The sequence below is a fragment of the Numenius arquata genome, chromosome 29 (assembly GCF_964106895.1).
Source record: "Numenius arquata chromosome 29, bNumArq3.hap1.1, whole genome shotgun sequence".
NCBI lineage: Eukaryota > Metazoa > Chordata > Aves > Charadriiformes > Scolopacidae > Numenius > Numenius arquata.
In genome coordinates this window covers 1,052,556-1,066,291 of record NC_133604.1, presented here as the reverse complement: position 1 = coordinate 1,066,291, position 13,736 = coordinate 1,052,556, and the positions used below count along the sequence as shown (strand labels likewise).

Sequence of the window (13,736 nt, the reverse complement as noted above, 5' to 3'; positions counted from 1 at the left end):
GGAGAAATCAAAGATGCGGTCGGTGGGGATTTTTTTGAGGGGATGCGCGTGTTCATTTGTGGATGTCGATTATTATTGTTAATTTTTTTTTTTTTTTTTTTTTTTAAATAATGACTTGGAATCAGCAGAGTCCCGATGATGTGATCATACAAACTACCAGATAAATATTTACGCTTCTTGCTTCCTTTTTCCTTGCCCTTTTTCTCCTCCAAAGTCATCCTCTGTCAGGTGGAGTGGAGATGCGCTGTCTTGGATTTGCTCACCACCTTCTTCTCCTTCACCCTCCGGTTCTGGAACCAGATCGTCACTTGGCGCTCGGACAGGTTGGTGGTGGCCGAAATCCTCCTCCTTTTCTCTTTGGTGATGAATTTGCTGGCCGCGTACTCCTTTTCCAACTCCTTCAGCTGGATTTTGGTGTAAGGGACCCTTTTTTTGCGTCCCCTCCGATAGCTGCTGACTTCGGGTTGCAAGGGGACCACGTCTGGATTTAAAAACAATAAAAATACCGAAAAAATATAAGAAAGAGCGAAAGAGGGGAAGGGGAAAAGAGGGGAATAGGGGGGTTACTTCACCGCGGGACGTGGATTGGGGATTTCTGCACGTCGGGGAGAGAAAGAAAGGGGGGAAAAAAAAGGAGGATAAAGAGTGAAGGAATGCGAGCGAAGAGAAAGGGAGAGAAGGGGGGGGGGGGAAGACAAGGCAGGCTGGAAACGCACTCAGCGAGGGGAATAATGCTTTAATAATAGTAATAATAACGTAATATCCACAATTCACGTGGGGAAAGCCTGTTTTTCTTGGCGACACTCTCCACACTGATAAACAAGGAGCATCCAGTCAACCCGCAGACTGATGGGGGCAGACAATCAAAGGGACCTTCCCAACGGAGAGATTTGGGACAATATCTGGAGCTTCTCCACTATTTCTTTCTTTTCTGTCCTGCGCATCCCCCCCCACACACACACTTTTTCCCCCTCCATCCCCAGCAGCAAACCCTCCTGGGGCTCCCGCAGATGCGCACCCCCGGTGTAGAGACAAGTGCATCCCCCGCGCCCCAAATCCTCCCGCCAGCTTGGGGCAGCCCAGAAGCCCCTCGTGGGGGGCAAAGACAGCAAGAATAACCCCATTTCTCCCCCCCACCCCCCCTCCCCTCCAGTGGCTTTTGCAGGGGATGAGGAGGGGTAGATGCTCTGGGCTTTGCAAAGGGGCTCTGGGGAATGGGTTCAGCAGGGATGCGGGGAGCATCTTCACCCCTGCCCTGTCGGTATTGGGGGCGGGAAGGGGGGAATCTCCCCCCAAGCTTTCGGGCAGCCCCAGCCCCCTGTCAGAATGTGGAGGGGATGACCCGGGCGACAAAGCTCCTCGCCGCAAAGGTGTGACCCAGCTGGCTGGAGCAGGAAGATGGAGGCGAGCTCTCCTCGGCAGGCAGCACAGCCCCAATTATGGCTGACAGGAGTTAATTGGGGCGCCCCTGGGGGAGCTTTGGGGGGTGAGCGGCTCTTTGGGGTGCGGGGGGGAAATTTAGGGTGCTGCAAAGACCAATGGTGGGGGGCAGGAATCTCCTTCAGAGGGGTTCACCAGAGCCGCAGGCGACGGGGAGAGAAAGCCGTGAGGGCGGCAGCTCCCCCAAATGCAGCTTGAATGGAAGAACACCCCCCCCCCCCCCCCCCCAAAATATCCCCACACCCATCATGCAGGCAACAATGCATCGCCAAATTTCCCCCCTCGCCCCCCCAGAAAATAAAAGCAAAGCTCCCGGGAAAGCCCATTCCTCCGTCCCTCTTTGTCCCGAAGCAGGAAAATAAATAAACTGATGTGTTCCCCCATTGCCCCCCCAAAAGACTAAAGCGACCCAGCCCTTCTCTCCAGCCAAGATGCTGTAGGGTGGTGTCCCCCCCTCTTTTGTTGTGATTATTTCCCTCCCTTTCCCCGGCTCCTGCGTCCTTCTCCACCCAACGCTGGGGCTGGGAGGAGGCTGCGGAGAGGAACCGGGAGGCAGCACCTACCATCACCTTCCTCCCCCCGCTGCCGTCGGGGCGCGGAGCCGGCCGGGCCCGGTGTGAGCAGGAGGGGAAGGGATTTTACGAGGGATTTGTTGGGCTAAAAGATGCTCCAAGGAAGGGTTTTGCCCCCCCCCCCGGCTGCCTGCGGGCTGTCAGGCGGGCGGGATGCCTGGCGGAGAAGCCCCGCCGCCCCCCACCCCTCTGCCTCCCTCCTTCCCCTCCAAACAGATTCATTTGTCACTTGACACCTATTGCTATAATTGTGTGTAATTGTGATATGATTTATTGTCCCAGCCCCCGACACTTCTCATTCGACTGAACCACTGGAGAAAGGTTTTTAATTTTTTTTTTTTTTTTTTTTTTTTTTGCCTTTTCTAAGCTTTCTGCGCTCAGAGAAGCAGCAAGAGGAGGGGAAAATGAAGAGAAAGGCACCAAAAGGAGGGGAAAATGAAGAGAAAGGCACCAAAAGGAGGGGAAAACGAAGAGAAAAGCACCGAGAAAAGACGCTCTTTAGGTGAGGCGCCCAGAGGGAGGAGGAAAGAAGAAAGGGAAGAATTAAACGGCAAAGTTACTTTCCAAGCAAGCTCACGGCGTGTATTTTGATTCAGAAATGATTGCTTCACCTTCTTCCCCATACATGTTCATACACATTGCCTTGCACAGGAGGCATTCCAGAGCCATTTCTTTCCCTTTAATTACATATACAGGCATATACATATCTATCTGTATATGTGTGTGTATATAAATAAATATATCTATCTATATACATATATGCACATTCACCCTCACACACGCACATCCACACCTCCTGTGGGAGCCGGAGGTTGGGAAGCAGGCGAGCACGCCGGGTTCCCGGCGGATCCTACCTGGGAAAGGTGATTTCCAGAGGTGTGCGGACTGCGATTGCTCTTTGGAGCAGTACACTTGCCCATCCCAGCCATTAGAAAGAGCCCAGTGTTGGTAACCTTCCATGGGAAGCAAAGCGTCGTGTCTGGGTTCCGGGTGACCACCGAGCCCCGGGACCACCGACACGTCCAAATAGCCAGGGACCGCCTGGTAGGAGCTGGGAAAACCGGGATAAAAGGCGAATTCTTTGGCCCTCGACGGCAGCTCCTCGCCGGGCAGGGGTCCCCCGGCCTCGGGGTACTTCTCCCCGGGGTGGTAGGCGCAGGGTTTCTGCTGCAAGTTGACTCCGTGGGAGTGGGACAACCTGCAGCCGTAGTAGCCCCCACCGAAGGGGTAACCGTAGCCCAGCGCCGCGCTGGAAGCCGCCCCCGACGGGCACTGCCGGGGGGGCTCGGCAGCCGCCAGTTCGGCGTAAGCGGCTCCCTGTGGCGGCGGTGGGGGCGGTGGGGCGGTGGGGACGGCGAGTCCCGCGTGGGGCATCATCTCCCGGCAGTGTCCCAGCCCCTCCATGCGGTTCTTCTCCCGCGGGGCGTCCTCGCAGCGGCAGGCGAGGCCGTCGGGCCAGCGCGGGGGGAGCCCGAGCGGTGCCGTCATGTCATGCCGAGCTGCTCCGGCTGCCGCCTTCTCCTCCTCCTCCGCCGCCGCCGCCGCCACCACCGCCTCCTCTTCCTCCTCGTCCTCCTCCTCCTCCTCCTCCTCTTCCTCGGCCGCCGCCGTCGGGGGAAGCTCCGCGCCGCGCCCCGCCGCCCCGCGACCCCCCCAACATATCGGCCCCCCGCGCGCATGCGCCGCCCGCCGCGCCGCCGCCGCTTCATTAAGAAATCCGCCGCGGCCACGCCCCCCCCGCCCCGACGTGTCCCCGCCCACGTCACCCAACCGCCACGCTCATTGGTTGGGGGGGGTGACCTCCTCCCCCCCCCCCCATCCCCCGACACACACCCCCCCTTCCCCCCGAACCCCCATACACTCCCGCCCCATCGGGGAGGGGGGGCGGGAGCGGTCGGCACAAAGAGCCGCCCGTGGGGGGGGGCCCCACGCGTGTCGGTTGCGGTGGGACGAAGCGTGTGTGTCGTGTCCCCCCCCCCCGCCGTGTCCCCACGCACACCGCCGGGGGGGGGGGGACACGGGATACAGATGGTTTCCCTTGAAGGATTCCCTCCCCCCTCCCCTCCCCCCCGGGTTTCAGCCCAGGGGAAGGATGCTCTAAGCGATATACGGGGGGGGGGACACACCAGGATAGCCCCCCACCCGCGATATTTCAAGGGGAAAGGACACACAACCACCCCACGATGCTTCGAGGGGGAGGCCAAAAAGCATCCCGCCCCCCCTTATTTTTGGCGGGTGGAACCTTTTGACTGATTTTTCCTTCGCAAGGTGCTCCCCTCCTAAAAAAAAGGGAAAAAAAAAGCCCAAACTCTCCCCCCCCCCCCCCCCAATTTTCCTGCTAGACTCCAAAATAACTTGATTTCCCCCCATTTAGCACTCGGTGGGGGGGGGAGGGGGTATTGATCTTTAATAGTTCAGTGATAAATATTTCAGGGAGATGTGGAGTAGGGACAAAGCGGGGGGAGGGGGGCACACGGGGGGGGGTGTCTGTTGGTGACTTGGGGGGGTTTGTAACAAGGGGAATTAGTTCATAAACCGGGGCCGGGCTGCCACGGAATTGGGGGAAAAAAAGGGAAAAATGGCAGGTTGCTGGCTGGGAGGGATAGGGATGGGGGGGTAAGGGGGAGGGGGGGAGCTCGAAACACTCGGGGAACCCCCAGGGGAGGGGCTATTGAGGGAGGGAGGAGGGTCAAAGGTCTCCAGCACCCCAAAAAAAGTAGAAATAGAAGGAAAAGTTACCAAAAAATTATAGTTTTGAGGAATTTAGCGCCTTAGCCAATGTGGAGGGAGGTGAGCGCTGCATTTCCCCCCCCCCCCCCAAGGTTTTCCTGAGGCGGGAGGCGGGATTGGGGGCCCGGAGTCCTCCGAGGGCACCTCCAGACGGTCCCCGCCTGTTTCTGTCGCCCCCCCCCGTAGGAAACCCCTCCGCGCCGCCCATGACCCCCTTGAATCCCAACCCCATCCCTCGCCGCTGCTGGATTTTGGGGTAAAAACCCCCTCCCGCAGCGTTCCGAAAAAAAAAAAAAAAAAGAAAAAAAAAAGTTGGAAAAAGGCAAAAAAGCCACAAACCACCCCAAATCCTGGAGCCCAGGCGGCAAAGGGAGCCCCTAAAAGGCGATTCCCAGTCAACCTGCTCCGCTCCGAGCGGCCGAGGGCGGATTTTCCGCGTCCTCAGGAGCCGTCGAAGTCCAAGTTCAAGGCGAAGGAGCCCGAGCGGGTCCCCCTGAGCCTCGGGGGGGTGGGGGGGTGGGTGGGTTTTGAGGGGATGCGGCCTCGGGGGCACCTTCCAGGGGCTTCGACCTGGCTTTGAAAGTGGGAATTGGAAAAAGTTGCGATGGGCAGAGGTGAAGGGGGGGGGGGGGGGGGGGGATGGGAATAAAAACCGTAAAGAAGGAAATGAAAGGAGGCGAAACGCAAAGAAATTGAATGAAATGGGATAAAATAAAATGGAATAAAGTGAAAGAAAATGGTGTAAAATGGAATAAAAGACAATCAATGAAAATGTTAAAATAAAATAATAAAATACATTAAAATGGAATAAAATACATTAAAATGGAATAAAATGGAATAAAATGGAATAAAATGGAATAAAATGGAATAAAATGGAATAAAATAAAATAAAATAAAATAAAATAAAATAAAATAATGGAACAGAATAAGATAAATATTTTTTTAAAATATAAAAATAATAAAAGCCATGCCCGCATCCTTTGAATTCCACAAACTGCTGTGAGTCCACCCAGAAATCACCCGGCAGAAACATCTCAAGAACCACATGGCTCAGAGGGGCGATGGAAGAAGCCGAGCAAGAAATTATACCTAAATTAAAGCCGGGTGTCCGCCACGTCGGGGGGAAGGGACGGGGGGAGCTGAACAACAACAAAAAAAAATCCTCTTCCCTCCCCCGGCAGCCCTCTATAAATATATATATTTTTTTATTTTTTTTTTTTGCGCCTTTAATTTTTATGAAGTAGTTAACATTTTGTAGCATGTGTCCTATCTGCGCGGCGTGGGAAGGGGATTAAATGTTTAAAATGTAAAGATTTATGGTAAGGGTAATAGAGGCGGAGCGGGGGATGCGCGGAGCGGAGCGGGCAGCGGGCAGGGCTCGGTGTGGAGGTCGGAGCCCCCGAGGAAGGCAGCCACCACGATAAATTCAGAAAATACCAGCGAATTGGGCTGGCAGGTTTGGGGAAGGGCATTTCCATTTCGCTTCCCGGGGAAATAGGGGTTTAATGAAACATTGAATTTTGTAATTCGGTGGGTTCAGCGGCGGTTGGGGGCCGAAAATTAGGGGAGGGGGTGAAAACGAGGGAAAAAGAGAAGGGAACAAGAGAAAAAAGTGGAAAAAAACAAGAGACAAAAAGAAAAAGGAAAAAAACGCAAGAGAGAAATAGAGAGAAAAAAAAGGAAATAGAAAAAAAGAGAAAAAGAAAAAAGAGAAAAAGAAAAAAATGAGAAAAAGAAAAAAGAGAAAAAGAAAAAAGAAAAAGAAAAAAATGAGAAAAAGAAAAAATGATAAAAAGAAAAAAATGAGAAAAAAGAGAAGAAAACAAGATTAAAAGGTTGTCTTCTAGAGGTGACAGAGGAGAAAAATCACATTTAAACGGGTGGTTTCCTCGGGGAAGGGTCGGTGGCCGGGAAGGGAGGAGGAGGGTCGATGCGCAAACCGACCCTCAGCTCCGAAATGAAAGGATTTCACGTCCAAAATTGCTTTAATTTTTGAGCATTTCTGTTCATTTCTCAGCTTTGGAGGGCGACGGCGGAGTGGGTTGATGAACCCAAAGCAGCTCAGGGGTGTTTACGCTCATCAAAATGTGGAAGCGCTTGGCAAAGTGGTACCCATAAATGAAAAATCGGAAGAGGGGAAGGAGCGATTAGAAATAAGAGCAGATGTGAGTCCCCTTCGTTAGGTTGAGGCTTTTTTTTTTCTTTATAGCAGGTTTTTTCCCCCCTCCTCAAGCTCTTTTTAAAGTAAAATATTCCTCTGTTCGCACATTTATAGAAAAAAGGCTGGAAGAATCCGCATCGCTCACACACCGTCCCCGCAGCATCGCGTTTTCAGGATTATTATTATTATTTTTTTTAAATTAGGGAAATAATAAAGGGAAACCGGACCCATATCAAATAACGTTGACTTATAAATTCCTCTTTCTCATCCTCACGCTCCGAAAAAAAGGTTTTATAAGGATATTTTTGTAGGGAGCGGTTCCCTTTCCCTCTACCAGCGGGCTCCGAGAAGAAAGAAGCTGAATTTTCTCCTTCTGAAGACAAGTATGGCTTTGCCTCGTCCCTTTCTCTTCCACCTTGAAGCCAGACCCTGGGAGAAAGTCTGTATTTATTTCTTTATTTTTATTCCAGCCCTGGAAAGGAAGAGAGAAATAGATCCATCTCCGAGTCCATGGGTGGAAAAAATTAATTATATATATATATATTTTTATCTATCTCCTTGCGGTGTCCAGCTCTGTTCTGCTTTGCGAAGCTGCAAGTTCTTTCTCATTACCTTATCTCCAACACTTTAGCTGCTGGTTTGTTGGGTTTTTGTTTTTTTTTTAAGGCATTTTTCTACGCTATCTCCTTTAAATCAGCCATTTTCCTTATTGTCACCCTCTCCTTTAAAAAAAAAAAAAAAAGAAAAAAAAAAACCCCAAAACCAGGGAAATTTAGGGCTGAACGCAGTTTTGCAGGTGAAGGCGCGTTTGCAGCCGGAGATGCTGAGGTTATCAATATATTGCCCTTCTTAAAAAGCTGGTTTGACTTGTAGGTATTCAAGGCAGACTCACAAAAAGAGGGATTTCTGCCCCAAAAGAGTGAAGGTGACTGTTGCCCTGAAAATCCGGATGTGTCTGGGGCCAAACGTCTAGAGAGCACATTCGGGGCTCGAAGTCAAGAGCGGCTTCTCCAGGCCAGGGAAATCTCACCCAAAAGAAAATGAATCAACTGCGGAATTTTACGATAAAACCTCTTTTTATTACCCACATGTTCTGGGGGAAAAAAAAAAAAAAAAAGGCTGGATGGGAATAAAGAAAAAAAAGGCAAATCCTTTAATTCAATTAGGGGAGAGATGAGAATTAGTCACCGCAAATCTGCGACACGTGGGTGTTTTTCTTTTCCTTTTTATATTTTTCCCTCTTTTAACCTTATTTCCCCCCCTTCCTCTCTCGCTGTTGTCTGAGAGATTTAGAAATCCCTCCCCCGATACACCATTTTCTGGAGGAAAACCCGTATTTGTGGTTCTTCCCACCTCCAGAGATCTCACATACAAAGGAAAATGGCCAAGGTATGACTTTTATTGAAGGAAAATCGGCTCCAGCCTCTAAAACACGGTGCATCCGCATAGGAAAAAAAAAAAACCAAACTACCTAAATGTGGAAAGAAAAGTTGCTTTTCCATTATATTTTTTTTTGAGGGGGGAGAAATTAAGGAGGGGAATTTTAGCTTTTTGAGCCCTCAGGGAAATTAGATCCCGTGGTATGAGAAAATCTGAGATCAACATACAATTTTCCCACTGGAGTACCAATTTAGTGAAAAAAAAAAAACAAAACCAAAACAACAATTCCACTAAATCTCATATTCTTGAGGAATCCAAGGAAAGCTTTCCCAGGCTTTGTTCGAAATGTGCTTTGGATAAATAAAAGCCAAAGCCGACTTCTTTTCCCAAACTTCGCGTGTCTTCTTATTATTTTTTTTAATTTTTTTTTTTAATTTTATTTTTTGTGAGAGAGAGAGAGAGAAATAAATCCCAGCATCCCTGGTTCAGGATTCATTGCTGAATTAATACAACCAGGGAGGTTGGAGGCTGGGGCGATTCTTGCAAAAGCAATGCCCGAAATAGCGCAGGAAAAGAAGATTAAATACAGTCTTCTCTGCCTTGACGCATTGCACCCAAAAAGGGACAAAACAAAAAACTCAAACACCTCAAAAAAGGGACAAAAAAAATTAATAATTAAAGGTTTCGCATCAGACTTACATTTGTCCCAGCCGTTGGGTTTATCTCACCAGTTCTTCACCCCCCTCTTTCAATGGAGATGTTTATACAGGGAATTAAAAAAAGGAAAAGAATCAAATACCACCCCCCACCCCCCCCCAATCTTTAATTTAAATGCTTTTAAAGAGAGAGGGAGCGAGGAGGAAAGATGCATCGAGGACGGAAACACGCTATCGGGTTACTCCCCCCCCCTCCCCCCCAACCCCCCCCTTCTCCCTTCCTCGCCCCCCTCCCCGGGCTGGGTCCAACCGTCTCGGGTGGTGTCAGGCGGGGAATTGAGCCTGACCCGAAACGATCCGGCTTTTCTCCTTCCTAACCTGTCAGATTCCTGCAACCTGTTTGGAGTGGATCCACCCTCAGGCTTTTTTTTTTTTTTTTTAGCCTTTTTCTTATTTTATTTCTTTTTTTTTTTTTTTTTTTTTCAGCTGCTATCGATAAGGCGCTGCCAGCCCTTCCTACCCCCAGCACCCACCCACCACCACCCCCCCCCCACCACCTTCCAACAGCCCCCCTTCTTTAGGAAGGGCTTTCCTAAATCTTGAGGGTGTTCTTCGTGTGTTTTGCTTTGGCTTCCCTGCGTTTTGCCATGCAGAAAGGGGCAAAAAAAAAATTGAAAATAAATATATATAAATATATAAAATCCCTCCCCTCGCCCCAAGGCAGGGCCAGAGGTGGATTTGGAAAAAGCCAAAACCTCGCTGTCTCCAACCCCGTGGCTTTATTACCCTGTTTTATCCCCCTGAAAAAACCGTGCTGAAGTCGAGAAGGAGAAGGGGAAAGGGACAAATATCTCTTGGTCCCGTTTATCTGACCCAGGGGTGACAATGAAGGGACGCGGCAGAGTGTCGGGGGGCTCCCCAAATCCCCCAGCTCTTTTTCTCCCTCCCATCCCGTGCCTCTTCGCACGGCGACAGCCACATTTTGGGGCAAATAACGTGGTTTCGGCTGGTGGTTTTTCTTTTTTTTCTTTTTTTCTTTTTCTTTTTCTTTTTCTTTTTCTTTTTCTTTTTCTTTTTCTTTTTTTCTTTTTCTTTTTTTTTACAGTCACTGCGGAATGTCCCAGCTCTCGGCAATTCCCCACCGTTAATTATTGTTATTATTTCCACGCTGGCCCGGTGCAATAGGTACTTCTTGACTCAGCGATTCAGAGACAGACAAATAAAATATCTGCCTCAATTTAGGGCCCCTGTCTGGTCGGAAGTCCAAGTTCAATTCCAAGTTAAAACAGAAGGTCGCCTGAAGCGTTGACAAAAGAAAAGGGGGCCATTTGGTCTGGCTGGTGTCAACAAAGTGGTATCTGGAGGGCGTAATTATCGCTTCTCATCATTTTTTTGCCTTCATATTCTCGGGAAGAGAAAGAGGGAGAGGAGCCGGGGACGCTCAGGTGCTTTGTAGAGCTTTGGATGAGGCTTTCTTTCCCCCGCTCTCTAAATGTAATTTTATTTCTTTATTTGCACATGCTCTAAAATAGAGAGGTCTTTTCTTTCTTTCTTTCTTTCTTTCTTTCTTTCTTTCTTTCTTTCTTTCTTTCTTTCTTTCTTTCTCCCTTTCTTTCTTTCTTTCTTTCTTTCTTTCTTTCTTTCTTTCTTTCTTTCCTTCTTTCCTTCTTTCCTTCTTTCCTTCTTTCCTTCTTTCCTTCTTTCCTTCTTTCCTTCTTTCCTTCCTTCTTTCCTTCTTTCCTTCTTTCCTTCTTTCTTCCTTTCTCTTTCCTTCCTTTCTTCCTTCCTTCCTTCCTTCCTTCCTTCCTTCCTTCCTTCCTTCCTTCCTTCCTTCCTCCTTCCTTCCTTCTTTCCTTCCTTCCTTCCTTCTTTCCTTCTTTTTTCTTTTTTTCTTTTTTTTTTTTTTGGCCGTGGGACTGCATCGACCCGGGGTTATCCCCCCCCCATCCCATCTCCTGGTACCGAATTAACTCAAGATGCGTTTGGAAGGACGGAGACTAACACCAGGCCAATGTAAGAAACCTTCTTTCTTTTGCCAAACACTATTCAGACCCAGTTATACGAGCGCTGTGTCTTCGGGGCCGTTTCTCCCCTTCTCCCACCCAAACTATTTACTTCTTGGTCCACTTGGTGTCCAAATATTTCATTCCCCGGAGTTGCTTGGAGGGATTGAGAGGGAAGAGTGGGGGGGGCTCTTTGCCAAGTTTATTCACGTTTCCAAAAGCGAAACACTGAAGAGTTTCATTTCCAGAGGTAGAAGCTGAACTTCAATGAACTGTCTTTGCCAAACCGGCGGTTTATATTAAATAGAGGGATATAAATGGTGAATAAAGGTGCCACCGATGCCCACACGTTCACACTGAGTGTAGAAGAGCGATGCGATCTCCCTTTCCAAGCAACGCAGTGACGGGAGAAGTGGAGCTCTACGGAAAACCTGGGATTTATTAGGCGTTAGGGAAAATCTGTCTGCAATGAGCAAAGAAGCAAGAAAACGGGAAAAACAAAAACAGAAACAAAAACAAAAACAAAAACAAAAACAAACCACCAAACAAACCAAACCCGATGTTTCTCTTCGAAAAACATTTTTTGTTGTTGTTTTGGTAAATGGAGAAATCCCAGCCTGTTCCAAAAATCCCAGTGATTTGCTGGGCTGAATTTTAAAGGAGAAGAGAGTCTTAGGGAAATAAAGTGATGCATGACTCCACCTTGGCAGAGGGAGGATGAAATGGCTGTGTTTTCCCCCAAAACGTGTGCGGGTTGTATGTGGGATGGGCCGTTTTGCTTTTTTGCAGGATCTTTATCCGCCTGGATGGGAATAACCTGGATTTTCACCCAGGAGTGAGACTGTGCCTTCACCTCAGGTATGGCTATTTATCCTCCATGGGATTAATAACACTGATTTTAATTTTGATACTCAGGTTCTATCCTAAATGCCAAGAACCTGATGAAATTCTTCTTTCACGAGGTTAAACCCCAAATACGGATTTTTGAGGTTAAAGATGGGCTCAAACAGCCCTGGCAGGACTCGAGCAGCGCTGCTGCCTTTCCATCCCGCTCCCTCAGCTCCTCTGAGCGCATCCAAAGCACCAGCAGGATACATTTTAATTCTACACTCGGTTAGAAAGGGGTGAAAGAAGAATTGTTACTCCATTATTGGCAAAAAAAAAAAAAAAAAAAGAAAAAAAAAAAGTGGTTTTCCCCCTTGGTGTCCTCAAAGGCTTTCTCAGGCTGTGGCATTCAAAGAGTGACCCGCACAGCTCCTCTGTGCTTTTCCCCTCCTCAAACACGTGGAGAAAAAACCCTCCTCCTGTTTTTTTTTCCTCCCTGAGCATGTGCCCTTGGAAACCGAAAAATAAAATAAAATAAAATACCGGCTTTTCGGCATTAAATGGCAAGTGCGTAAAGCAGAGTCTTCCTCGGGGACAGCTACAACTGAGCAGGGGAGGCAGGAGCGGGGGGAGAAAGGAGGTCTGGGGGTGAGTTTGTGTCTGCTGAGTTGGCAAAAAAAACGGGGAGGGCTAAAATTTTGCTCCTGGGGACCTCTGAATAGGGAGGTTTATCTTAAAAAATCTCCTAAAGAAATTATATTGGTTTTTTCCTACATGGTGTGTGTTGGGGTGAGGATTCATCCTCATCTGCGAGCTGAGGGGGGGGGTGTGTGTCTGTTCTGGAGGGGTGAACGGAGGGAAAATATGCTTTTTTCTCTTTCTATAATCATTTTTAGGGTTGCATGAGGTTGGGCGTTTAGGTGTCAGCCCCGTTTGCCCGTTTCAGTCAAATTTCGGCAAGGGCAGGGGTGGTGTCGGGGTGATGCTGGTCGGAGCCGCCAGCCCCCACAGGCTCCCCTTCGTGTCGTCCCCCCCCCGGCCCCAGCCCAGAGGCGAGTGGGGCCGCGGTGACCCGTGCAGGGACAGGCACCCACGCATGGACAGACACACAGGGACCACCTCAGGTGAGGGTCCCCCTTGGCCCCCGGGGGCGGGGGATGCTGTCCCCGATCCTCATGGGACCCCCCTCCTGGGGGATCCTTTCCCAACACCCCCTTTCCCCACTCCACAAGGCGGGAGCGCACTTTGGAGGCAGGAGAAGGAGAAGAGAACCGCCTGGTTTGTTTCTCCCCGGCTTAGCGGAAAGTCGGTATAAAAATCAAAATTAATTTATTTAGAGTGTTTGGCTGCAGCGTGTTGCGTAGGTCAAACTGGGAACCAAGCAGAATCTGTGGGACACATCCCTCCACCTATCCATCCACCCATCCCTTCATCCATCCCTCCATCCCTTCATCCATCCCTCCACCCATCCATCCATCCATCCCCCCATTCCTTCATCCATCCCTCCATCCATCCATCCACCCACCCACCCATCCCTTCATCCATCCATCCACCTATCCCTCCATCCATCCATCCACCCACCCCTTCATCCATCCATCCACCTATCCCTTCATCCATCCATCTATCCATCCATCCCTCCCTCCATCCCTCCATCCACCCACCTCTCTATGCAGTTATTCTCCATCCTATACCATAAATATGTATCTAAGACACTTCTTTACAGTCCTTTTCTCCAGTACATTTCCCCCACTGGGGTTATGTATATTCCTACGTGTCCATCCCGAAAAGAAAATCAAGTTTCCTGCCTGGGAGGGAGACTGAAGCCCTCGGAGATACTTCGCCTTTTATTTACTTTCCAATTAATTCAACGTTACTCCGTGCGCTCACAAACAAAAGCCAAAACAAACAAACAGAGTCACTTATCAAATCTTTCTGCCAAATAATTGCAGACATGCTTTGTCTTCCTTCT

The 13,736-nt window shown here is 49.5% G+C and overlaps 1 protein-coding gene across 1 annotated transcript; it reads right to left on the bottom strand.

Moving 5' to 3' along the window:
- Nucleotides 1–224: 224 nt before the first annotated feature.
- HOXC13 (homeobox C13) lies at nucleotides 225–3,500 on the bottom strand. The gene is made up of 2 exons (XM_074164960.1): nucleotides 2,867–3,500; nucleotides 225–481 (listed from the first exon to the last, which is right to left on the bottom strand). The coding sequence occupies exons 1-2, from the start codon at nucleotides 3,498–3,500 to the stop codon at nucleotides 225–227; spliced, it is 891 nt and encodes a 296-aa protein (XP_074021061.1).
- Between the last annotated feature and the right edge of the window lie 10,236 nt (nucleotides 3,501–13,736).

Bases quoted from the DNA above. Each gene is read 5' to 3' on its own strand.
- HOXC13 (XM_074164960.1), bottom strand. From the start codon at position 3,500: ATGACGGCACCGCTCGGGCTCCCCCCGCGCTGGCCCGACGGCCTCGCC. The intron at 482-2,866 runs GTAGGATCCGCC...TTTTAAATCCAG, and splicing joins CTGGAAATCACCTTTCCCAG to ACGTGGTCCCCTTGCAACCC.